We start from the raw sequence: 26,910 nt of genomic DNA on the forward strand, positions 1-26,910 counted from the left end.
CGATTCTCTATTACGTTTTTTGAACAATAATGTCACAGTATTTGCAGCGGAACTGCCAAATTAGGACATCGACTCCAGGCCCAACACTTCGAGCAATCCGCCATTTTTATTTCTCGCTTTTATTTTGTAGTCCAAGCTCAAGGATGCCGAAGTTACGGGAGGATAAGTCAAAATGTTTGGTTGTTGGATGCAGTAACCCACACGCTTCATTACACCGTCTCCCAGCATCAGAACCTTTTCAAAGTTCCTGGTTGAGTTTTAATTTTCACGGAAATGTACCCACATCTGTGGGTAAGGTCATTTTTGTGTGCGTGAAGCACTTCAAGGATGACTGCTTCTGCAACCTCCACCAGTATAAAGAAGGATTTGCCGAAAGACTTCGTCTGATTGAGGGTTCAATTCCTTCTATCTTTGGAGATGACGAACAGAACACTTCGGTAAGCTGTAAATAACGCTAAAAAGTGTGATGATAAGACGTCCCTGTCATTGTTTTGTTAGCATTAGCAGTTGCACCGTCTTCATATGTTAGCGCTGTGTGCTCGTTTTAGATCCTTGATGATACGCCTACGTGATTTAATTTAAGTCTAAAGTTTTCATTAGTCATTTCATTTTGCCGTTTTTTTGTCTCCGAAAAGACTGTATTAAAATGCATTTCGTGACGTTAGCTTGGCGCTAGCGTTAGCTCGCCGCTTGTGTTAGCTCACTTGTTAGGGTTCTGCAGGTTCATCATCTTCATTTTCATCTCGCTCCGCCGGGTCAGACTCTGGCTCAAACATGTAAGGCTGGATGGACAAGTCTTCTGTTGTTGACATTTTGTAAATAACGTGTGAATAAACTTTTTCTGCGCCGCTACATAATCGTATCTCTTCTATCAAACTACAAAAATGGCCGAACAGGGTGGAGTTGAACCTGGAGAGGGGGCGGGGTATGAAGTGTCTCATTTGCATTTAAAGAGACAGCACCAAAATGAGTTGCTCTTAGAAGCACATCAGAAAAGGGGTAGAAAAGGGGTGGAGCTATTTTAATGAGGAATTCTGACCCAAGCATTGCAGTTCCGCTTTATGTAGACCATAACTGTATGATTTATATGTAAAAAGGAAGGATTTGAAAGCATGATATGTCTCCTTTAAAATCTAACCTTCAAGAAAAAATACCACATTTAAGCTTTGGTATAATTTTCAAAACTTTGAAAAACTTCTGTAGCACAATTCTAACAAATTGGATACAACTAATTTCCTACAAATATTTGAGGTGCTTAAAGTTGATGAATTTTCACAGTTAGGAACATTGAACAAAGCCATAATTTAGAGGTCAAAGGAAACAGGTAGATAAGATAAATGGGGTTTATATATGCAACCATCAGCACAAAGAGAGGAATACCCTATCTTTGCTCTGGTACCCAGAGCAATCACGACATCCATTAGATGTTTAATTTGGCAGAACGTCTCTCATGTTAGCTCCAAGGAGTGTGAATAGTTAAGAAGAACCTGCCCGAATCTGCCCGACTACAGATGGGTTACATCTATCACAGCATCAAAGTGTGGATTTTTCCTTGATGGGATGGAGAATGTTGAATATGTATATCATGTCTTTACATTCTTTGGTATGCTCCCACTCCCCTCCATTCCTCTGGTCTCTAAGCTGAGATGAAGTGTGATTCCTCCTCTCACCCTCCTGCTTCTGCTCTTCATTTTTCTCTTTCCTTGTGCCTGAACCACCTGCAGGGAGAAGGCGGTGGCATGTTAAATGTGAAAATGTAACCATAAAATTAATGTGTCCTGGTCTTAAAATCAAGATGTGCTGCAATGACTCACCCGAGGGAGAACTGGAAATGAAGACCTGACCATCATTTAGAGAAATGACGTGTGACTACAGACACACCACCCTAAATATTAAAGGCAGCATATTCTCCAAAACATGAAACAGAGTATTTGGTTTCCATCCTTCTGATGTGTGTACCAAATCAAATGTAGTGAGGAATCACATTAATGCAGCCTCAGTTGGACGATTCATACCTTTCCTTACTCTTCGTCTTTCCCAGTAGCTTTGTCTGCAAAACATTTTCCCCATTTTTGCCACCGTCTCCTTTTGCATGATCAAAAATTATTGCAGTCAACATCTGAGCAGATAATGAATGCGTAGAGGTCAAGAAATAATCAGGTGAGCACAGATTTGTTCTACACCGTACATCATGGCAGCCTTCATTCACATTTGTCAAAGCTTTGATTTCATTTAAAGGACTATCTTTCTGCACCCCTGGTAACATCACATGGTAGTGAAATTCAACTGGCAGCCAGGATTTTTGTAAGAAATCTTCAGACAGACAATGAATGCAACACTTTCTTTAGTGGTTCTGTAAAAATATTGCCACTAATTGTAAAAGTAAGATAAATTATTTTTCTTAAAGCTCTAAAACATCAAATTGACAAAGAAAATGTTGAGTCTAATCAAACTTTGAAATATTTGAACCTCACAAAAAGGCACAATTAGAATTAAAAAAAAGTACAATGGATATAACAAAACAAATTAAGGAAGATAAAAAAGAGACTGAAACACACCAAGTTATACATGTTCAAAAGTAGTGGAAGGAAGTGGAAACCTACCAAACCCCATTCAGTCTCACAGCACTTAGGTCTGTACTTTTATTACAATTACTGCTTAAAACAACAATGATCAAAGAAACCCTCAGATTACAAGCCTGCTTCCTTAACTGTACCTGAAGGCCTATTTCATCATTTAAAATGAACAACCATTCTACAAACTATACCTTTATTCCCATGTCTACCACACTTATCAATGTTGTGGATCCATAAAAGACAAATACCATCTCTCAATAAAACAACCACATGGGCTTCTTCTGGATCCATCACTGGATCCAACAAACTATTGATTATATGCAGAATTAGCCCAGATTCATTTTTCCTTCAGTAAACTAAAAATGTTTTGGGATAAAATTGGAGTACAAATTAACTGTCAGAATGTTAGAAACTGGAGCTCTTCAAGTGCAAGTTATGACAACTTTATTTTGAAATCACTAAATCGAGAATAGAACATCAAACTCAAAGTAATTATAGCATACAGTAATGAATTTATAAATATATCTCACTGAAGAAATGTAAAATAGTGTAATATTTCTGTTATCTGCATCAGGTAGAACACGGGCTGGATATCAATCAGCAGGACAATTCTGAACAATTCACAGATTGATTGCAAACCTGTGCTATATACAGTCCACATTTTATTTTACTTAAAGGCACACTGTGTGACTTTTGGCAAAGACCTGTAACTTTCACGTAAAGTGCCCCTAGTGCCGACAAGCGCTGCAGCACTGTCGCAAAAATTAACAGTCAGTCGGGCCAGCTTCCCTTGTCTTTTGATTGTGTATGCAGACAGTAGTTGACCTGTAACTTCAGGATAAGGATTGGCTCTAAGGGCTGGGTAGGTCGGGCTGGGGTGCGAAGTGGGGCTTCGTCCAAAGCGAAGGGGGCCGAGGATGGTGGGTCACCGGTGGCGGGGAGAAGAGGGCGGCGACTGCTCCTCCAGCCGCGGTGCGAGCCCAGCCCCGCTTCGCACTCCAGCCCGACCGACCCAGCCCTGAGTCAATCCTTATCCTGAAGTTACGGATCTGACTTACCGACTTCCTTTACTAAAGAATCCACATTTAACTGAACTATTGCAGCGATTAGTACGTCATTAACCCAACACGAAACAACCATATTGTGCTCTTTTGGCTGTTAACAGAGGCTAAACTCCCACAGCAATGGCGCCGGGTCAGGAAATGCCCGTATGTTGTGACGTGCTGTGGGAAATTTTCAGCACCACCCTGTAACTTAAAAAGGGTAAAAGGAAAGTTGCTCAAATTAAGCAGTGTTATTATTTGTATTGTTCTAACTGATAAAATACAACACTTGATACATGTGCTTGATATGCTTTAATATGGGAGAAACACTTTAACATGGAGAAATACACTTTCTGGCAGTTGTAAATCACTAAGTTAGACAACAGGTAGGATAGCCTAAAATGGATATATGAGGATAAAAAGTCTACAGAGAGGGGGTAGCAGGTTGTAAAAATGCACAAAAAAGACACACTAAGCAACCACTTAAACATACAAAATGACTACAAAAACAACAACATATACAAAAGGACTTCAAAACTTGAAAAACACAAAAAGACAACAAGCATTTGCCACATTGACCAGAAAAACTAAAGTAAATTAATTTAAGAACACATGAAATGTGTTTTCAAGCATGTATTAATGCTCAGATTGGTCATTTTTCTAAATGCTGACATGAATGTTGATAATGTGGCCCTCGGATCAGATAATCACATTTTCTGTTGCCCCCGCTGTAATAAAAGTTGCCCACCTCTGCACTACATTGTCCAGGCTTGTTAAGTGTATTACAAGAGAAAATAAGGAGGAGGTTGTATCATCTGTTGTCTTCCTGAACAAATAGAGACCGTTTTGATTCATGCCCTCCACTTTGTGGAAACAAGGCCTGACTATATACCCACAGCTGAAATATATGACAGATAGATTTTAGTGTCACGATGAACTGTGGAAAACAATCATGTTAGCCCTGGCTACATACTCCCACAGTAAAAGGTACAGTATATTATAATAACTGTGTTATATGAGCAACACAGTGATTGAACATAGAATCAGTGAAACATAACATGAACAAATGAGGAGGTCTGACCGCTGCAACCTCCACTGGGGTCTGATGCCCCCCACCCCCTTCATCAAAGGGTGACCCTCATTATTGGACTGCTCCTCTGCAATAGTCCTGAGAATACCACCCCCCTCCGTCCTGTTTTTTCCCTGTGGGCTGCAAACAATATCAAATAAATTTAGAAGATTCCATCTATCCAACAAAAATCTCATGGAGATCTAAAGCTTTGTCATTCACTGCTTTGAAGTATGTTTTTGTACTGTAAGACCTTTTTACCCCACTGGGTTGCATCTGAAAATGTGCAGGTTAATAATCATGGTTACACATGGAATAACTGCAGAATATGTTTTTTTGGTGTCATTTGGTCAAAAATATCATATTGTATATCAAAGTGTTCCAAGAGAACACTGGACCTCTGCTCATTCTCTTGGCTCTGTATTTGAGCTTCAGAAATCCAGGAGCATGACACTCCAAAGGGCGACCGTGGCTCAGGTGGTAGAGGGTCGTCTTCTGATCGAGAGGTTAGGGGTTCGATCCCAGTACCTGACTATGTGTCGAAGTGTCCTTGGGCAAGACACTGAACCCTAAGTTGCTCCCAGTGGTCGACTAGCGCCTTGCATGGCAGTCCTGTCCCACTGGTGTGTGAATGTGAGAGTGATTGGGTGAATGAGCTGATATGTAAAGCGCTTTGAGACTGCTTCAGTGTGGTGATAAAGCGCTATATAAAATCAAGTCCATTTACCATTTACTCCTTTTCAGCCAATCAGAGATCTTTCTACAGAGTGCTCCATGAGCTGTTTTGGGCGTTATTATTGGCTGCTCGAATGAAGTCAATGCACGTTCACGTCCTCTGTAGTAAAAGTGCAATGGTGGACTTTCCAGCAGGAAAAGTCCTTATCGCAGCATTAAGCACAACGAGTAGCCAAAAAAGGAAAACCGACGTGGAGAAGGTGTCTAAAGGTCCAAACATACTCGGCCAGAACGGACTCCACGGAGATCCGTTCGGACTCAAAGTGGATATCCGTGACCAAGTGCAGTCTGCCCCACATACTGGTGTCAGAGGGAGAGGCATAACAGATGGGATAAATTGTGTTTAAACCTAAGAGAAGAATAACCAAGGTGGAGAGAACATACACATTTAATTTGCAGTCTGAAAGTGGAGTGGTGTGGGTCTGCGCTGACCCATCACTGGGATCAATGCAGGCACCTGTGAGCGCTTTGTGGCTGAGGAGGGGCTCCCGCTGCCATGAGGACAATAATGCTTTCATGTCTCTAAAACATCAGAAAACACAAGATAAAGTCCCTACATTTGTCACTAGTCTCTATTGAGAAAAAAGGTAAGAGCTCTATAGTTGTACACATTCACAAATTCAAAACAGAGAGAGGAAGGGGTGGAGCCTGGTTTATTTCATACAAGTCTTATGATTCTACATACTGCAGCTTTAATGCCGTCATAGTGTGGAATGTTTCAACACAAAAAGCACTCACAAGAACTTAATGGAATATATAAACGAAAGGAAGTATGGTACTGAGGAAACTCCGCCAGAAACACTGGGCTGAGTTTCCTCGAATGTTTGTTTTGGTCAGGCTAATATTTCTCATCGTTATTATATAATTTTCTTTTTTTTTATATCTTATATATATATATATGTATATATATATATATATATATATATATATATATATATTCTGCTTCTTTTTAGTCCCATTCATTCTCTATGTAACAATTTTTCCTCTTACAGGCTGATGCTGTCTTTCAGCCTTCTTCTATTTGTTTTAATAAAACAGTTTTTGTATTTCAATGCACTTTAAAATGTTTCATATGCATTGTCTACAATGCTTTCATTATATACTTCCTAACAATAATGTACCAGTAATTATATTTAGTGATTACTCTCACCTGAATCTCTCATATTCTATTTGCTTGTCTGTCTTTTTGTTCGTGTAGACGTCTGACACACAAGGCACTCAAAAAGAAGGCAGAACAATTAGTGAGCTAATGCTAATGTTTAGGTCAAATCACAACATTGATTAATCAGGATCAGTTCCAAGTGCTACTTCTTATCACATTAATATACATTAGTTGAGAAATAGCTGATCAGTGCTCATCTCGACTTGTCTTGAGAGACAATCCTTAGCAGGCCTGGCCTAGACCAAGACAAGACCAAATAAGAATGCCCTTGAGTCCGAGACAAGACCAAGACCACCAAAATGTGGTCTCTGGACCAAGGCTGGTCTTGAGTGCTATAACCCAGAGATCTACAGTTTTAGGCAGCTATCGAGACCTTTACTATATATAAATTCCTGGTGTTCATATTGTGTGGGTGTCTGTATAAACCCAATAGTAGCAGGGATGGAAAGGTTAGATCCACCCCCATCACATTAACATATACACAATAGATCTAGACGTTTTAATATTGTATTATATTGAGCATCGTGTTAGTTCCGTCAAGGAAGTACGTCAGTAAGTAATTTATCTCTAAAGCGCTTTTTGCAGATAAAATCACAAAGTGATGTACAGAACAGAGGAGAAAATAAAACAACAGGAACAACATCATAAAAGATTAATAAAACAAAGGTGCATTTACATCAACAAAAGCAGCATCAAAAATGGATAATAACAATTAAAATCAATTTAACTAAAAGCTTTTCTGAAGAGTGAAGTCTTCTAACGTTTCTCAAGAAGAGTCCACGCAGTTAAGTTCCCAAGGAGACTGGTGCAGTTTATTCCAGAGTCTGGGGGCCACAGCCTGAAACACCAGATCTCCTCAAGTGTTAAAATTTGTTTTTGGGATCTTTAGGAGACCCTGGCCTGAAGACCCTTCAAAGGGTGCGCCCTGAAGTGGCACAACAAGTTCGTGATAAATTGAGGGGCCTGGCCAAGTAACGCTCAGAAAGTCAGAACTAAAATGCTATGTTCTATGCAAAGCCAGTGCAGAATAGAAATAATGGGGGTAATGTGGGATGTTCTTGGGGCACCAGTCAAAAGTCTGGCAGCAGACTGATGATAGTGATGATGATGATGATCAAGGAGAGAGATTATAACTGTGACTCGGACAGAAGAATGCGTCCGTTCCTCAGTCACACCGCAATAATCTGATCAATGATCTGATCAAATCAATCTGTTACATTGTTTATCAATGAAGGCATTTCAAATTAAAAGTGAACTTTATCATTTTCATGGATTTCAATGACATTTACAAGCGTTGGGTAGGAGAGTAGCACATAACTGCAGGTGCGCAAAAAAACCCTAAAGGAGCAGTAAAACAGGAAATCATCTGCATACAAATGGTAAGACACATTTTTTAAAAAAACAGATTAACCGACCAAGAGGCATCAGGTACAATTAAAACAAAACAGGCCCCAGAACAGAGCCCTGGGCAACTCCACTTGACAGGTTGGACACAATATACATTACATTGTTAATAGTAACATTAAATGTTCTTCCATTTATATATGAAGTAAACCACTGGAGAACAAGCACCAGAAAACCCCTTATCAGATTTGAGTCAATCAATCAATAAACCGTGATCTACAGTGCCGAAAGCAGATGTTAAATCAAGTAAATCTAAAACTGTACAACGACCAGAGTCAGCGGCCATCATCATGTCACTGGAAACTTTCACAAGAGCAGTTTCAGCAGAATGGATTGACCAAAAGCCAGATTGATGTTTGGTTAAAGTTAGTCACGACACTGTATTTAAACCACTGCAACACACCTACTTCCCCACGCTTTGTCCGCAAACACCTTGCAACCCACCTCCACCCCAGCTCCTCCTCTTCTGTCCGATTAAACAGTGTCTGTTGCCATCTAAACGTCTGTGCTTCTGTTCCTGCTGACCGCTCTCTCTGTATATGCCTTTTCATGTAGCTTATGGAAGAGTGAGGGGGAGCTGTGGAATGGCATTGAGGTCCCAGAACAAACCCTTAACGCCAATTCCAAAATGCATGCTATTAAACATTTAAAGTGATCCTGATTGAAATATTGTTTTACAGACATTAGAGCCATCACATTACAGTCACATTGTAAACACTCTTGTTAGTGTTGTACAGTAGAGTATCCTGTCATATTTGATATGAATAGACTGAGACAGCCAACATGTCTGCTCTGCTGTCCCTCCTTACTTCTTGTAGGTTCTTAAAAAGTAATAATGTCTATCTGCAACACCAACTACCACTCTATCATATAACTGTTTTTTTTTGTTTTGTTTTTTTCAAATAGGACACCGTTTCCTTTCAGCAGTGGCTGTTTCTTGTTGGTGTGTTCCTTTCTTTGTGTTGAGCACATTGAAACAGACTGTATGTGGTTTAATATGAGGATCTAGCAGCAGGGGGATGTAGTCTGTCTCACCTTTGGTTTGCCGCCCCCATCCTTTAAGCTGTGGCTCAGAGTGGAGGAGTTAGGGTTGCTGAATATTTTTTATTTAGCAGATGAAAAGAGTAAAACACCTATTATAAACATCCATCAATGCACTGATGCATCGAGACGCACGCACATAAATTCCCAAATGTGCAATTGTGAGCAGTGGGAACAAAAAGCAATTAAAAGTCGGCAAAATTGACGGTGGGAGTGTGTGCTATTGTGAATTTTGCATCTTTCTCCCCCTCCTCTCTTATTATTATTTTTTGCTCTGTTTTTATTTCTCACACGGCCAGCGACAGCGTGTCCCCCTGCAGTGCAGTGCCTTCTCTTATCAGTATGCTACGTGCACTACCTCTCTAAACATGGCCAAAGCTTTTGGGAGCCGTGAAGCTTTACTGATAAGATAAGAGACAAAGCCTTCTCTCTTTAAGGAATGCATGAAATAGAAAATATGAGATATCTCCCAGTGGAATTGGAGAGACAGGAAGAAGAGTATAGGAGAGATGAGAAATCATCTGATTGGGGAATGAAATTTAATAAGGAAGTCAGAAACAGGGTAAGAGGTACGGGAAGATGGAATTTTTGTCTTAAAAAGGAACAAAAGAATCTTTGCTCACACAGCAGCCACTTCTGCTGTGTGAGGTGAAGATGATCCACAGAGCATATTTAAATACTTCGCCATGGCAACATGCTCTATGAGTACAGCCAAACAGGCAAAACTGCAGCAGCACTTGGGATTGAGATGATACAAATTAAGGGAACTCTGGATGGTTGCCAGGGAAACGAAACAGACGGAGGGGTTAAAGTCCAACCTAAACACACCTTAAAGCTATTTTAGTGACAGCAGAGCAGAGAGTAGGTGGGGGGAGGGGAGCACCAGGCTTGAGCATTGAGGGCTTTTTTTTTTCTTTTCTGACAGCCGAGCTCCACAAATAATTGTTAAGACCTGCCGAGATGTGTGATCAGAGTTCAAAATCCTTCCATATGTCTGCCTCTGTGTGAGTGTGTGTCTGATCCGATCCTTGTTCTTACCTCTCAGTGTTTTATGTCTCCATATGGCCTCTCACACCTTTGCCGAGTTTGAAAAAAACAAGCCACAAAATCATCCACTTTGTTTCATGCATTTCCTTTACTGTAAACTGCGGAATCATTCCTTCCACAACACCCCATTTTTTTTGACATCATTATAATAAATAAATATTCCCTTACTCACAATGGTGGCAATTTGGCTTTATTCCAAGAAACGTTTAAAAGACGTGTTTGGTATCAGCTGTAATTGAATGTTTTTGTTTGTTTCTACGTTGGCCCTGTGACAGAGTTGTTTCCTGGCAAGGGTGTAGCGACACCAGCACACAGACCCCTGTGACCAGTTTGAATAAAGCTGCTTTATTGCCTCATTAAAATAGAGTTTTTCACAGAACACAGTTGCACTTTTGAGTGAGCCATAAAAATATGTTCATGTGTCGGTTAATCATTAGTAGGATAATATTTGAACCACACAAAGAAGGTAGGACTCATAAGTGGACCCTGAAGTTCTTTACTTTACTAAGGGAAATCATTTCTGAAGAGAAAATATGTGAGGAAACTCAACCAGGAACATTTTAAATGCCTGATACATTTTTTTTTGTTTTGTGGTAGGGGCAAACACTTTTGCTAAACAAATGTCATCAAACCAGCACATGGGTTTACAGCTTATAATCTAAACACATCTAAACTTTAGCCACCAAAACCACACCGATATGACTTAATGAAAGGATTAAAAGCATTGTGCAGAGTGAGAAACACAAGCTCAACCTTGTCCAGAAAAATAAACTTAGCACCTGTCAGCCCATGTCTCTATTAAACCTCTATAACAGACATTGCCCTATACAACTGGACAAAATGTACTTGTTTGGGATATTTATATGTGAAAGCAAATGTCATCTTTTTTACAGAGTTTTATAGTCGTGTCGGAAGTAATCACTTATCGTGTTTCTGGCTGCTGTTTAATCCAATAAGAGCATTAGAAACTTTCCTAACTTTCCTTTAAGTCGATGGAGGAATGTGATGAATGGGTTTTTTGGGCATTGAACTTTAATCCAGTGAATCATTGAATCATTTCCATATCTCCATCATTCATCCACATTGCAGAATATGTCAGGGTAACAATAACAGAAAGAACGTGTTGTTGTTTTTTGTTGTACAGTTGGTATTTGCATGTTTATGAGGCAGAAGCAAAATAATATTGCATAAGTTGTGCAATTTCTAGAAAATATTTAAAAGTGGCCAAAAATAAACCACAATACCATTAGGGGAAAAGATGTTTAAAATACTTTTGCCTCACTAGGTTTTATAAATTAAATTTGCCAAGTTAACCATCAAATGTTGTCCAATTCTAAACTAAGATAAAAACTTCATGTAAATTATGTATTCTGTTTAAACCTCATTGGGGGGCTGGGCAGCCGCAGCTGTCCAGCTTGTTGTTTTCCTGCATGTTCTTCTTTCTGCTTCCTCTTCAGAGGAAATCATACTTCGTATGCATGAATAATCACCCAATATTCCATAAACGTCCAGTCCCATCCCAGATAACCTCAGCTGCAAAGACAGGACAATCGTCCTAAAGGTGGTGCTACAGCAAACCAGTAAAGTAACATATTTTGAAAATTCAGAACAAATAGGTACAGATTTGCAACTTTCACCAAAATGTAGCCCCAATACTGAAAAAAAACTTTGTGCATTTAAACCAATTGCAAATGATGATGTGCATTACTCTGTTTTATAAACACAACCTCTGAAACTTATGAAATATATCTGTTCTCACACATTTAGCTCAATTGAAGCCAAACTTGCACGTTTGTGGAGGAACATGTTTGACAAACTGTGACATAGTGATTACCCAAAGCAGTGCCCCATTCATGCAACTCCAACTGTTTTTATGAGGTTAAAGACATCCAATGGTTACCATGGTAGCATAGATTTCCCCATTATAAGGTGTCTTCCTTGTTCAGCTGGAAGGCAAGCGTGGGTCTGTAGTAAGATGACTGATAGTGGTATTCAAATGCTGCATCCACCGCCATTTTCCCTTTACTGGTAAGTGCAACCTCAAAATCTGTCCACAGTACGACTCCTGGGCTGCGTCCGAATAGTCCCTCCTATCTCCTTTCCTAACCACTTTAAGGAAGTTGACTACATTTATAACACTTTCCCCTGTGCCTCTAACTGCTGATATAATCTCAAATATCACAAGGTTTTAATGTAAATCAAAGGAAAAGAGGCTACCACGCTATGAGGAACAAAAGTGAAACTAAAAGAAAGTCACATTAAGAATGGTTGCTCACACTCACTTTCCACTCACACATCAACATTAACCCAAAAATAAGTATGATTTTATGAAATTGTTACATTTATGCAAGATATATAATTTGGATGCACATAACATTGTAGGCATAAACATGTACAACCGAACAGCATTCCTAGGTGAATGAAATCTGAATAAAAGATAAAATGTCTCTGATCCCTTTTTCTTGAACAACAGACGGCTCTGTTTTCAATCATTGTGAGTTTCCATGAACGCTCAGAAGAGCGTGTCCCTTTAAAGGGCCCATGTTAAGTTAAATGGACTTTTCTGTTCTTTAAACATCATAAAAGTGCTATTTGAGCTTCATACACATGCCCAAAGTGTTTTTCATTGATTCCCTCAATCGTTAGTTAGAGGGTGATTTGCTCCTTTCTTACTGCAGGGCGAGCCCAAACACCTCGCTCCAATTTGATGACGTGTTCCCACGAATTTGACGTGGCACTGAGCTGGAGAAGCCGCGTCTCCAGGAAGCTCTCTGCCGTGACTGACATGTAAACAGACACGCCCACAAATGTGAGCATTTCAGCGTCCTTCACGCAGTGCTATGTACAGTATGTATTTTCTACAGTCTATGTATGTACCAGCAAATGCCCCACCCCCACGCTCTGTCTCGTGTTTATAAAGCAGCATGACCTTGGTTAAGGAGTGGGAGGGAGGAGGGCGGGCCGTCCTCTGGGCCTACGTCATGTGCAGGTAAGAGAAAGTCAGTGTTTCGTCTATAGACACGCCCACTCATGAATATGCATAAGTAGGCCGCAAATCAGCCTGTTTGTGTAGAGTTGCACAGAAAGTGACTTTTCAGAGGCTAAAACTCTGGAGAACAGGCGAGTTTAGGAAAATAAATCTCAAATACTATGTTTTCGGGGTTCTTAGAACAAATGGAGATGTGTGAAAAATAGCGTGACATGGGACATTTCAATGTTGTCGCCACAGTTAATTGTGGGTCAGCGTTATCTGGTCTCCTTTGGTAAAGGATGCATCAGTGTTTCCTTGGCTAAAGGAGGTTATATTTTCCTTGACTTTTAAAGAACTAGAAAGCTCCTTATCATAGCCACCACTTAAACACTTCCGGGAGTTAAGGAAAAGTGGATAGGAAAAGAGATAGGAGGGAATATTCGGACGCACCCATGGTCTTCTTAGGAATAACATCATAACATCCAATGAAGTGGTTGACACTTAACTAAGCATTAAAATGTTAGATTGAAATGCTATTTCACCATAGACTAACACTGGGACTGGAATGAAGAAGTGTGCTTTAAACCCATCATCTGACATGCATTTTTTTGATGGTGTGGTATTACTTTAACTCTTGGATCTTATCATCGCATTGACTCAACCAGGCTGGAGGATGATTAGTCACCTACTTATTTGACCTCTTTGTTATCATTTCCTTTAGACTCACTTTTACCTTCTAACTCTAAAAAACGGCTAATAATACTGCTCACAATAGAGATAAAGCACATTTATTGTCACATTTATTGTCTGTTTATTATGACAGAAAAGGCATGGAAAAGCTGGGAACTGGTTACACACCCAGGACATCGGCCACTGTGTTTGAAATATCATTCTACTGTATCTTGGTTAACAGAGAACATAGTACACCACAGTTTGCTGCAAATATGACACAAAAATGGAACCAGCACAATGTAAGGCAGGTGGTTATAATGTATTAAAGAGTTGCTCTATACACACGTGATCTTTCCCAGACATTGATCTGTCCATTTTCCATTCAGCAGTTTGAGTCTTCTTTGAATAATCTTAAAGTGAACAAATAAACTTGATTTAAAGTACAACTCTCAATTTAAAGATATTTATTGCTATTATATTTATAATATTTGTTGGCCTTGATTTATTTTGAAATAAAAGATAAAGGTAAATGTGAGACATGACCCAATTTTTACATCTGTTGTTCAGCTTTCTATCCTGTAGAAGAGCAATATCACATACAGTATCGTGCTGAAAACTGAGACCAAAACCATAGTAGAGGTTATAAAAACAGGATAAAAAATACTGGAAAATGACTAAATTGTCAAACACTGTCCATTGTTCCAAAGTAAACATAAAAAGCAGTGACATCAAACATTAAGAAGGTTTTCATAACAGTCAGGCAGTGTATTAAAAGCACAGTTGTGGAGTTTTTTTTTTCTTCAGGCACTCGGTCAACTCATTCTGTGTTGGTTTTTATCCAGTAACTGTTGAACAACGGTAGCCATGCTTTGCTCTTCCCAGACCTTTTTATCCTAGCTGTGATTATGGTGTTTGTTTGTCTCAGGGTGCTGTGAGCCCAGGTGAGTGCTCTTGTTCATGTGAAAGTGTGAATACAGTTCAGAAAATGAAATAAAAACACTGATTACATCTCCATTACCTACTGTACATCTGTGAGTTAGGGAGCAGATTTTCTGAGGGCACATTTCAGGCTGTTGCCTCTTGGATTAAGAAGAAAAAAGAACATCAACATTTCCATTCAAGATAGTGAAAAAACAACACAGTAAAGTTAGTAAAGGGAACAGTCATGGAGCCATTGTAAAAACTCAGCTTTCTGAAAATATTTTAAGTGACAAAGTGACCAAGTACAATATCATGTGGTCATTTGATCCATAAAACTCGTGGAAACACATTTCAATGCCGACATTTCTCAGATTGCCGACATTGTGCTACTGACAAAACTTCCAGTTAACTTCAAAATAAGAGCCCTATTTACAAAAACGTTAAAAAACCAATGGACAACAAGAAGAAATGCTTTTGTTTTGAAAAGGGAATATTTAATTTTTAGCTTGACGGTGGTCCTATTTTACATTCCGCTCACAATGCATCATGGGACGGTTGAGTATGACGAGTGTGCCCACCGTGCATACTTAAAAAAATGTCCCGATATAGTACTGTATACATCTGGGTATTTCTCACATACTCAATCTTTTCATACTATCTAATGTGAACGCACTACATACTAAATTTGACATCAGACTTAGTATGAGAAATACGTTAGTATGACATTTCAAACACAGCCTATGTCTTCATCTGATTGATAAAACAAAACAACTATCATCCCTCGCAGCTTTAAAGGTAGTATGCTTTGTATGTATAAATGTGTGTATATATACTGTATGTGCATTGCCTTGCTAAGAACCTCACCATATTTGGGTCTAAGTCTTCTATATGGGTTGTAGACCGTGACGCCTAGTGGCCGCGAAAAATATGGCAGGAACAATGGAGAAAACTAGTTGATGTGTACACTTTTCTCATTTGTCTGATACTCCTACAACGGAAGGTGACCAGTAGGTGCTTAGACAGTGAGAGTGCCAGAGCTAAGGCATCATGAGCACCTGCACCTGAAATGTTCTCTAAAAATTCAGTAATTATCAACACACACAAAACTTTACCATTTTAGCTCCTAACAGCTAGAAAACCAACTATAGCATACACAAGTGGATAAGCATACTGCAATCAACAGCCTGATGTAAGTGCATTCCTTTGTTGTTCACAGTGAAATACTGAATTCCATCAGTTTGACATGAGTCAGCAGTGTGACAACCACCATGGAAATGTCAAGTGGTAACATTTTCGAGTGATCTTTAAGGTGCATTTAAAGGCTTTTATGATCCCCTGCATTTTCTGACTGTGAACTAATGTAAAAGAATCCAGTGAAATACCCCAAGTTAATATAAAAAAAAAACAGACACAGAGAACAATGTCTTCACAGCGTTTTTGACAGACACATTTCTGTGGAAACCCACCCCATGCCATTTCCCCGGAAAATCCAACTGTGCTGAAAGTAACAGTCAGCTCGATTTAACAGTGTGTGTTTGCGAGAGCCAATTAAAGGTGCAAGATGCATTTATCGGTTCAACTGTTCAGACCATGAATTGTTCACATAACTAACAATTACCTCTGACTTCCATTTCCATTCCCAAATCCCCACGACATGCTAGAAACTACACACAAACACACATACACAGGTGAAGTAAGTGTTAGACAGAGCTTAATACAAGCTCACCATAATGATTCTTTTTTTAAACTAAAAAATCGATTCTACACAAACTGATGGCCAAAGTGATAGTGATGGGGTTGATTGACAGGAAACAGCTTCCTGTATTAGCAGAAGTAGCAGTTAGTGGCAGCCAATCAATGATAAAGTCAGTTCTTTGTTAAAATCATATAGTGCTTCTTATTTAAAGAGCTAAAATGTATTAAAAACAATGTATTTGAGTAATTAACACAGGCAGATGCAGTAAGTAGTGGACTTAAAGCAATGAGCCGGTGTGTTTTCAGTGTATAATGCTGAACTACGGCAGTGCCACAGGTGGTCATTGTCTCAAGCTGAGTGCCAGACTATGTATTTCCTCTCACAGGCAGTGAGTGCCTGATGATAAATAAGGACATATCTGGATGCTCTCTGTTGGATACAGCCAGTGAACACAGATATATGCAGTGCCTATAAAAATTGAATTGGCTTAGATGGTAGATGTTTTCACTCATGATTCTTGACAAACCATAATAATTTAGATTTTTACCTAAAACAAAATATATATACTGTATATATATACAATTTGAAATATGTCATTTAAAATAAGTGAATACATGTTCAATACTCTTTTCAAAGTCATTAAACAGATTCAACCGAGTAGTCGTTAGTCTGACCAACTTCCCTCACCTCAGCTCCATTTCTAATGTTCTAAAGTCAAGCCTGAGCTGAGAAATTCACAGACAACCTATTGGAATAGTAAAGACTTAAAAGCGGGCATACACTGTGCGACTCAATTGCAGAACACGAATGTGCACAGCTCACGATTCATGTTCTCACACTATACGGACCGACACTCTGACACAATCTGACTGCTCAAACTGTACATTCATACGCGACACGTCGGGGTCTTGTTTCTGGAAATTCAACATAAAAATCATGATGTGATAGCCAGGACAGACGTGGGCACTACGATCCATCAATTCTACAGCATGCAGTCTTATGGTGTTTGCACATACGCAGTGTGAAAGTTTGAGGTTAGCCGGTTCATGGCACTACTTCAACAGCGCGATACCCTCACGAGGAGCAACCAGGATTTCAAACAAGTTTGATTTTCTTACGACCATACAATTGCTGATCGGGAGCTGGTTGCCTCTCGTGATGCCATGTATACCACATGATGACGCACAAGTGAAAAATCAGCTCAAAATGGGCCAAAATCGTACAGCGTATGCCCGCCTTCAGACGAACGCAGCTTAATTTCAGTAACGAAAACAAATGTTGTATTAACTGCCAATTATTGTTTTATTGTACAATCAATGACATGTATTTTATTGTGTTCCATGTAAGAGAGACTCTTACTTGAAACATATAGAAAAGTCCTAAAAGTAGCAAAATGTCCAATGAAATGTAGCATGACTACCCAAGAAAACAAAGTACTTCCCACTCCTTTCACATATAAAGAAACAAGCGCAGTGAGCTGTTCATGGCTACACTAACAATGCATGATTGGACCAAGTTTGATTCTCTTGGTTTAGTTTTGTCTTCCAAAGTTTTTTTTTTTTTTGCTTTATTTGATGACAAAAATAATCAAATTACAGGTTCAATTATCATTGCTGCACACATTTAGTTTTGATTAAATAAATATTTACTGCAAAATTAACAGGGCTGATGGATTCACATAAAAATACAGTGTACTAAATGTACTAAATAAAAAAATCAAATGATGTTTTACATGATTGATCTACAATATCAATTGTTAAGGCACTCTATTGTGAAACAAAGAAATGTTAATGCAGAGATGGAGCTTTCTAATACAGACATAAACTTACCTCACAAACAACATTCATTAGATCCAAGACTAATTTTTAAAGTGTCTCATTATCGTTGTTTCGTGCAAATTTATATTTGCATTATTGAATGTGTTTGGATCAGTAACTGGTCTTTGTTGATAAGTGTAAGTCTGCAGAATTACTAGATGTATCTATCTTAAAAGTGAAATTATTTTCAAATTAGGTTTTTAAGGAAATGTAAATACAGTTCCAATAAAGCTGATGGGTCTTCAAAGTCTGGGTTTCTTTGAAGATGCATTATCAATAACACATTTCTTTAAGAAAATGTCTTATTGCATGTTTATGTGGTATGAAACCCTTCACGCATTTGGTAAATAAAGACCTCATCCAATTATCAGACAGCCTTTCTCCTCTCCATAAAACCCCTTTAGCTGACAAAACAGTCAGGCTCGCATTAGGCACCTAAAAGCCTGCTGGATGGGAACTCTTAGCTTTTAGACCAAAATTGCCCACTGTTATCAAATTACACCTCAAAAACAGAAATTGCAGTCATTACTGCAGCCTGTGACAATGCTGGATCTTCCATTACCAACCATTTTCCACCCTCCTAACTTCTTCTCTGGGGGAAGAGTCACTGATTGGGGATCAGCTCTTCAGCCTATTGGCACTGTGTGGTTGGCACTGAGGCTGATGCTCCTGCTGACCTGAGATCAGACTGAGTTGTAACGGCACTGAGTGAAAAGAAAGACTGCCCCCTTTGTCTTCAATCTGAGACCTACACCTTCCTGACGTCTCCCTGAAATACAGTAACAATAGTGTTTGAAGCACCAACGACATGGTGAGATGTCAAGGTCTAAGACTGGCTTTATGTATCTTCTTTGCTCCACAGAATTAGACATTTTGTCACATATTTTTTGTTGCACTTTTGTCAAGTTACTGCAGAATCAAACCACTTCTTCTTCTCCGTCCCAAACATTTAGGTCAAGCATGTCCAACCTGGGTTCAAGACGGCTGCATTGCTATAGGTTATAAATGTCTCGCTATATACCTCAAAACTCCTGATTATAAGGAAAGGCTGGTTTCTATGTTTAATGTGGAACTGGCTGGAATGACATCTTTGTCAGAGCCAGATGTGTTGGAACAGGGAGACATCTGGAGTCATCCAAAACCTGCAGGATTAGACATTGTTAAATTTCGATAGACTAATGGGAAAATAAATAAAGAACATTTCAATTAATTGTGGTCAACTCATCTTAAATTACCAAAATTATTTGGAAATTTTGGAAAATTCAGCACCTTTATGCTCTGTTGTAACTTCCTTTTTGTCAATTCTGTATTTCTAATAAAGAATAATTAAAATTTTCCACACCAGTGTCTTTTGATTTGAGCAGTTTAGCTTTGAAGCTGATGTCACCGCTGCTCCTGAGCAGATGTATAAATAGAGGCTGTGAGAACATCTAGACTGTACAGCATTCTCACTGGTATTTTCCACAGTTGGTATCACTAAGATTAAAAATAAAAAAAAAATATCAAAATAATTCCTCTACCACCTTTATATTTGCATATGGACGGGGTAGAAAAGTCGGATTACACTTGCCCCGAGTCAGTGGGGAAACCCAGATTTTATCAAGCAGGTATTGAAGATCGATAAATGACTACATTTTAGGCATTCTACATTGATTTAAAGCTTTTAAAAACAACTAAATTATACTTAAAGGTATTGGGGAGGATGTTATTTTGACTTCAAATCCAGGTGTTTCATCAAGAATATTGGTCCTCCTAATTGTCAATCATTCTGACGTAAGGCCGTCATACGTGCTCGTCCCTAGCTAGTTTTTGCTTGCTGCGCATGTGCATGTTTTTAAAAAGAGGGTGAATCACTTACTGGAAACGGACTCGGAAGAGGATCGTAGTGGTATGCTTTTGATTCAGATTTGACAACAATCGACCTAGTAGTTATTAGAAGAGAAGTTTATCCTAATGTAAGCTATGATTAGCGATGTGAGCCCTGGCACAAGTCACGCACCGGGCTCGTGCACGCTCTCTCGCACACGTTTAATAGGCGTTCCATCTTGGGAGCAGGTAGAGTGTTGCGCATGTGCGTTTTTTTAAAAAGTGGAGGGTGTTTCTTTTCTAAACTTCGGGAAAATCCTCCTCTATACCTTTAAAGTAACCCAGAATGTCATAAAACAGGTGAAAATAACTTTTCAATAAAAAAGTAAAATCTTCTATGGCACTGTGAATTCTTCAAGTTAGGGTTTGCTGTTTGACCTTGAAGCACATTCAACGACAATGTGATGGTGTACAGTAACACCAGATTTCCACTGGATGCGCAACTGCTCCATAATATCACTGTGATGCGTAACAAAGATTCAGGAGATCTCGCCAATTCAAGCGTAATCGCACAATATAGCAAGTTGTAGTCAGTACAAAGAGAACAACAAAGCCATACAAACAGTCAAATGTGTCCTTGGAGAGGAGCAGAAGGAAATGTACTCAGTCCTGCCCTGTAGATCTTCCGCTTTTGTGGAGATTATTGTGATTCAACAATGAATAAGTGTAATATTTACTGTATATGTCAAATACAATCCACTGCATCCCTATCCAGGGTGTAGCCCCACCTAGCGCCTGAAGAAAGCTGGTGATAGACACCAGCAGACCCCAGCCACCCTGAAAAAGAGCAATAGAATTACTTATTCTGTGTTTTTGCACTACTTCCTGTCCCACACAAGCTTATCTTTGTTGAATTTATGCATTGTTGTTCTGGCGTTCAGCCAAAATAGAAGGTCTGCTTATCTGTTGCGGGGGACATGGGTGGAAATTGACACATTGACCTGAATGGAAATGTATCAGCTCCATTGTTGTTACGTAGCAGTTACGCATCCAGTGGAAATTGGGGGTTAGACTGTGTGGCAGATGGGGAATCAGTGGCATGTCAACTATTGTCACAGATAAACTGCATGTCATCATTAAATAATAGAATCATTTTTCTGAACCATAAGAAGACAGAACCTTGCCCAGTGATTTGAGTGGAAAAATAATCTAAATGATGAGAGCAACCCATATGATCAGCAGCTCAAACCAGGATGAGGAGGAGGGTGTGTCGAAGATGGTGAGCATCACATGGCCAGAGCTCGGGCCTTAGCAGCTGCTGCCTGCGCCCTCTGCACCGCTCCCTGACTGTTCTCTCTCTTCATCAGCTGGTTGGCCTCAAACAGGCCTTCATGGATGCCTCCTCTTCCACCAGGGTGTCCATCAGCAAACGTCAGCACTCCTGCACCAAATACCATGGATGTTATTAAAGGAAACCCAACTAACGTGTTCTGGGTAATATTTTACAAATAAATATTTTATGAAGCTAAAATCCCAAATGATTAATAATAATTAAAAGACACTACAGTCATTTTTCAAACCAAGTTCTTCACAACTGAAACAAATATAGTATACAAAGAGCTTCAGTCGACTTTGGCAAATAAAGGTGAGTTTTAACAGATGGATAAAAATATCAAACACTTTCCTTTGCAACTGGTGTGTTGGATCTTTGTAGTCACGGTAACAATAACGACACTGTCAAATCAGCCTTGTTTAGTAAAATTGTTGTGTTAAGTCATTTAACACCTCATTAATAAAGGCTGGATGAAATTAATGCAGATTGACTTTTGCACTCAAACCAAGAATTGTGTGTATTATTTTTTGTACACAGAGCATTTTTGTCAAAGATCGATTCGTTCGTACATATGTGAACACAGCAATCTCTCTCGGGTGGTCTCAGCTCACTTCCATTCGACACCTGTAGTGGTTCATTTGCAGTGAGAACAAAACCGACACAACTGACTCATACTGTGGTTCATCCACCAATAAAGCATCACAGTGATACACCCGGCGGCAAACCATCAACTTAAACAAAAAAAAAAAGAGGCCAGACCCCTCATTGAAATCTGAGCAGATGAGCAGTTTAGAGACGGGCTCACTGGGAGGTATTTCAGAAAGTTCAATAAATTCTGAGTATATCCATAAACTTAACATACCCGTTGATGGGAAACTCTCATTCTCTGGTTGCATTACAGCTGGTATGAAGTAGGTCAATCAACTCTGAGTATGTAAACCTTGAGTTATTCACATGCACAAATGTGATGAAAAGCCATCATCAATTAAGAAAAGATACTACGAGCTACCAAGGCAACGAGCAGGAAGGGAGCGACTTATTTCACCCCAATGAAGCTAGAAGTTCTCTTGCAGGTGTTTGGGCAATATCAGCCGATTCTAAGAGGGAAAGGTAACACTGTCACAGCTGCCATTTGAGTGACTGCATAAGTTAGAATACAATAACTCAACACTCAACCGGTAACCGTAGATCCTATCAAACATGAATAAATAGTTGGTGAAAATGTGCACTGGCAGCAGCTAAAAATGAAATACAAAAACATCATTCAGAACTGAAATGCATATTTAGGTCATCATCTCATCACATTTTTGTATCATATTGAATGTTATAAATGTGGATTGCTTTAAATTGACATTTCATAATAAAAAAAAGTGATTGAAAGCCAAATGACATTTGACTGCCCTCATACTCTATACGCTAATTATTTCTCTCTGTTTAGGATTAACTCTGACAATGAAGAAACATTTTATTGTATAATGTAACCATGACAACATGATGATTGAATCAAATATTCTTTTTAATAGTAGTAATATTTTATATCTGTTCAGCCAATAGAAAGAGCAACCCTTCTGATGTTGTAAAGAAAACTATCATTTGCAAAAAAACGTAAAGCAGCACACAACATTTGCAGCGATGTGAGCGCACGTCCGCGGTGTGTGATGTTACAAATGTGTGTTCGAGAAGAGTGTCGAGGTAAATTAAAGTGTTCCTTGAAAAACGGTAGCGTTCCTAAAGATATTCCTCAGGAAAAGAAAGAACATGCAGTCTTAGACAGAGACAGCATCTCTAATTATTTGAGTCTCGGATTTGATCAAATTTGGAATGAACGGACAATTCATGACTGGTGTTCAGGTGGGCGGAGCCAGGTGGAAACCCAGGGTTTCTCACACAAACTCAGCCAACTAACACATTCATTTCCCGGAGAATGTTACCATGGTGACATACTCAGGGGCGAATTCACTAAAGCTTTAGGGACATTAAAACATGTGCAAACGTCACTCCATGTGCTAATAATAACCTCAGGGAATCAAGGCAGCGCAAATTCAGCAAGTCAAAATGCGCCCACAATCCATTTAGCATTTATCATTTTCCTCTGATAAATATGTAATGTAGGCGGATCTTATAAGGGGTGCAAAAAATGGGAGGAGGAAATGCAAGTAAATTGATGCAGTGGGCGCAATGCAATTCATCAAATCCGGAACTGTTTGCGGTGATTGTTTATGCAAAAAATGGAAAATAGTACGACTCACAGGCAGGTGCAAACACATACGCAGCGATCAGCTGCAGTAAATGTTGACACAAAACACAGCGGAGATGGAAAAAAAGACTAAATAAAACAATTGTCAATATTAACAGCCACTGAATGAGAAAATGCAGAGTGAAGTGGGCGAGAGAAACAGCTGGAGTCCAGTGTGGCTCCGTGCACACCCTCTCTGCAGTGCTGAGAGTCGCCCTGCTCGGAGCTCCATGATGTCGCTTCACATTAGGTCAGAGGGAAAAAAAACATTAGGTTTTAAAGTTTATTAAACACCATTTTTAGTTGTTTATTTTGCTTTCGACATTATTAAATGTTTGTGCCTCCAATTTCACTTCTTCAAATGTCATTTTAGATTCATGGTCCTCATTTTCCCACTCAGCTCTCAGGTCGAGCTTCATTTTTGACTTTTTTTTTTTTTTAATCTCTATTACATTAATATTATTTCTTAATAAACACAATAACACTTCTATATTGTTGTGGTATCATTTCTAAAGTGATTTCTGCTAGTAGTGGGACGGGATATTGTGTTGCGTTTTGTTGTTCACATACACTGATTATTATGTACTGATGTTGCTCATTCCTCACTTGCTGCTGGAGCGCAGGGAACAAATATGATTGCGTGCTTCAGTCAGGTCTGCGCTCCACGTGCGAGCCACCCGGTCTGGTCTGCAATGCTATAATGGACTTGGTTCTATGTTCTGGTTATGTTCCACTTGTGTGTATTCAGTGGTTAACTGATGCTGAGATTTCCCATGGCCGAGAAGGCATCATGGTTACGTGCAGCTTCTCTGCCAATGTGTGTCTTTGTTCTCAGTGTTGATTGGCTGGGAGGCTGGGGAAAGGGCGGGCGTAAGCGGGGAAAAGACTAGTGAACAATTCTGTTCCCACAGTAGTGTGGGTGTATGACAGTGTAAGATGGTTTTTTGTGTGTTTGCGAGGCACCGCTCTATTAATCTACCGGCTGCAATACGTTCAATAAAATGGCTTCGAGCTCTGACGTACAATTGAAGTTAATGGGTCGGGCTCGGGTAGGGTCGGGCTTTATGCCCGCGGGCCCGGGTCGGGTCGGGCTGGATTTTTTGGGCCCGATCTAAACTCTACTGTGCACTCACCTCTCCACAATGAATAAGCAAAACGTCAATTTAAATAGGGCGGTCTCAACCACGTCTATATGCGCACATATACTGTAAGTGGCGCAATGTTAATGAACTCCCCACAGCAGGTGAGGAAACAGCACCACCAAAGGAAACCTGGTTTACTACCCTTTATTTCAGATCATAGCGAATGCGCCCCTCAGAGAACTGTATAAGCTTTCTAGAACCGTAAACTCAGAGTTTCCCTTATTTGAGCCTGACCGTACACAGAGTTTGAACATAATTTGCTTTCTGGAATATCTTCCACTGTATCGTCTGTGGCGTTGTGTAAGTATGTGATGTGCAGAAAGTCCCTAATGACCTAAAGAGTCTTCTATGGCTTCTCTTGAGATGGCACGTCCTATTGTCATTAGATGGAGTCAGTCATTATTTCCATACGGATGTAACACTGGTATAGTAACCACAGAAATGTGCCAAAACAAACTAGCCACAAATACTGTTGTGCACCATGGTTGATGTTTTGCCCGGCGTTTATTTGTTCTGGGATTTCTGACCAATGACAAAACACCTGCTCCGCCCATGGCGTTTGTTTACATCTGTACAGCTACAGGCTGTTGCCTTGGTAACTCAAACGACCTAAATGAAATATGCAACAACTGTATCCAAATAGCCTCTGAATCAGGACAAGTCAAATGAGCCACAGGTGTAAATACAGCCTTAGATTAGAGTGGCTTAACATAGGTGATTGTCTTTGTTGTAGTTCTATATAAACAATAAGGTCATTGTTAATATGAGTTCCTCAATAATTAATTAAACCATGTTAAATAGGTCTGGCGAAGCTATTGTAGTAAGCTAACTGTTAACAAATACAGATTTTTAGTCATTTAGCTGTTGTTAAATCAAGCTAGCATTTAAAGCTAACATTCAATAGTATTGCTACTAAAATATTAGGTGTGGCTATGTTACAAATTTTGGACAGTTCTACAGGTTAATCAAAATAAAAACTATTAATTTACAAAATTTGATGAAATGCATGTTATTTGCTCATTTACTTACATCCCAAGAAAGTAGTTCAGTGATGCAAAAGCAATAAAATGCAAATGCACATCAAGCCTAGAAATCTGAAACTATTACTGTAATTAAAAATCTGTCACAATTACAGCTTTTGTGTTTTCTCCTTGCATGTCTTTAGAATTTACATTCATGTTCATCAGTTACCTGGACCTGCGTTAATGTTAAAATATACTTTCAATTAGTAAAGATGTTGGATTGTTTGAAGCTCATCTCTATTTTTATAAGCACAAAAATCAGCCAGTTGTCACAGTAACATGCTGATAAGCTCTCCCCACCCAGCTGCCATCAAATAGATGTGTTGATTAACTACTACGAGGCACAGAGAAGCTTCAGGCCAGTCAATTAGCACTTTACGTCGTATAACTTTAAAAGAATTTAAAAACACCTCAGATGCTTTAAATCAGAACAAAAAGCACAGAAGTGATCAATGACGATGAGACTGAAGAGCTAAAAAAAAAAAGCTCTAAGGTGTTATGAAAGTGAAAAAGTTCTAAAAGGCCACCAAATTAATCAGAAATATGACAAATCTAATTATAAAGATTTAAGCAAATGTTTCTAATATTAAGAAAAGGCTTCTTTAACTTTAGAAGTGCTAGTTTTTAAGTGATATGGGATCCATTTATTAGTAAAATCACAATACAAATAAAGTCCATCTAACATAAGTTTACTTACCGTAGCCATCCACGCATCCACTTCTAAATTCACCCTCGAACCTCATCCCATCAAAGCAAGTGAAAACGCCAACACCTTGGAACTTTCCCTGTACAAACTCACCCTCATACCTACAAACACATTAACAAAGTGAAAATACAAAAGTATTACAGTGAATCACATGCATAAATATTAATTAAAATTAAAACCGGAACATTTTCACCTAAGTATAAAATGAATTAAAATGAATTAGAACAGGGCAAAACCAAGAAGTCACAGATGCCCATCAAAAAATCAGTTTGAGTATAAACAAAATTATAATAATTTACGTTAAAGCTACATACCACAAATGCATTTTTCTTTTTACATGATATTTGTTTTAGAAGCAGTGCATTGTGGTTAAAGAGCTCAATGACCAACAGCTTGTTGGAGGTGGGATTATTATTATTATTTTCTTAATCTGAAACTGTAGTTTTCGGGGTTTGTCATTGATCTAGCCTCAGTTAACAGGATCATGATAGGAGTTAGGAGTCTGTTCCCT

The 26,910-nt window shown here is 39.1% G+C and overlaps 1 protein-coding gene across 1 annotated transcript in view; it reads right to left on the bottom strand.

The window, feature by feature from the left end:
* Positions 1–15,303: 15,303 nt before the first annotated feature.
* The window catches only part of LOC114464850 (MORN repeat-containing protein 4-like), a 35,134-nt gene continuing 23,527 nt past the window's right edge, over positions 15,304–26,910 (bottom strand). Inside the window, exons 4-5 of the mRNA XM_028449473.1 lie at positions 26,391–26,500; positions 15,304–21,401 (exon numbers count right to left, since the gene is read on the bottom strand). Of these exons, the coding sequence (XP_028305274.1) occupies positions 21,247–21,401; positions 26,391–26,500 (265 nt within the window). The 3' untranslated portion in view covers positions 15,304–21,246. The remainder of the gene's footprint in view (positions 21,402–26,390; positions 26,501–26,910) is intronic.

This window comes from Gouania willdenowi, chromosome 1, assembly GCF_900634775.1.
Source record: "Gouania willdenowi chromosome 1, fGouWil2.1, whole genome shotgun sequence".
Classification (NCBI taxonomy): Eukaryota; Metazoa; Chordata; class Actinopteri; order Blenniiformes; family Gobiesocidae; genus Gouania; species Gouania willdenowi.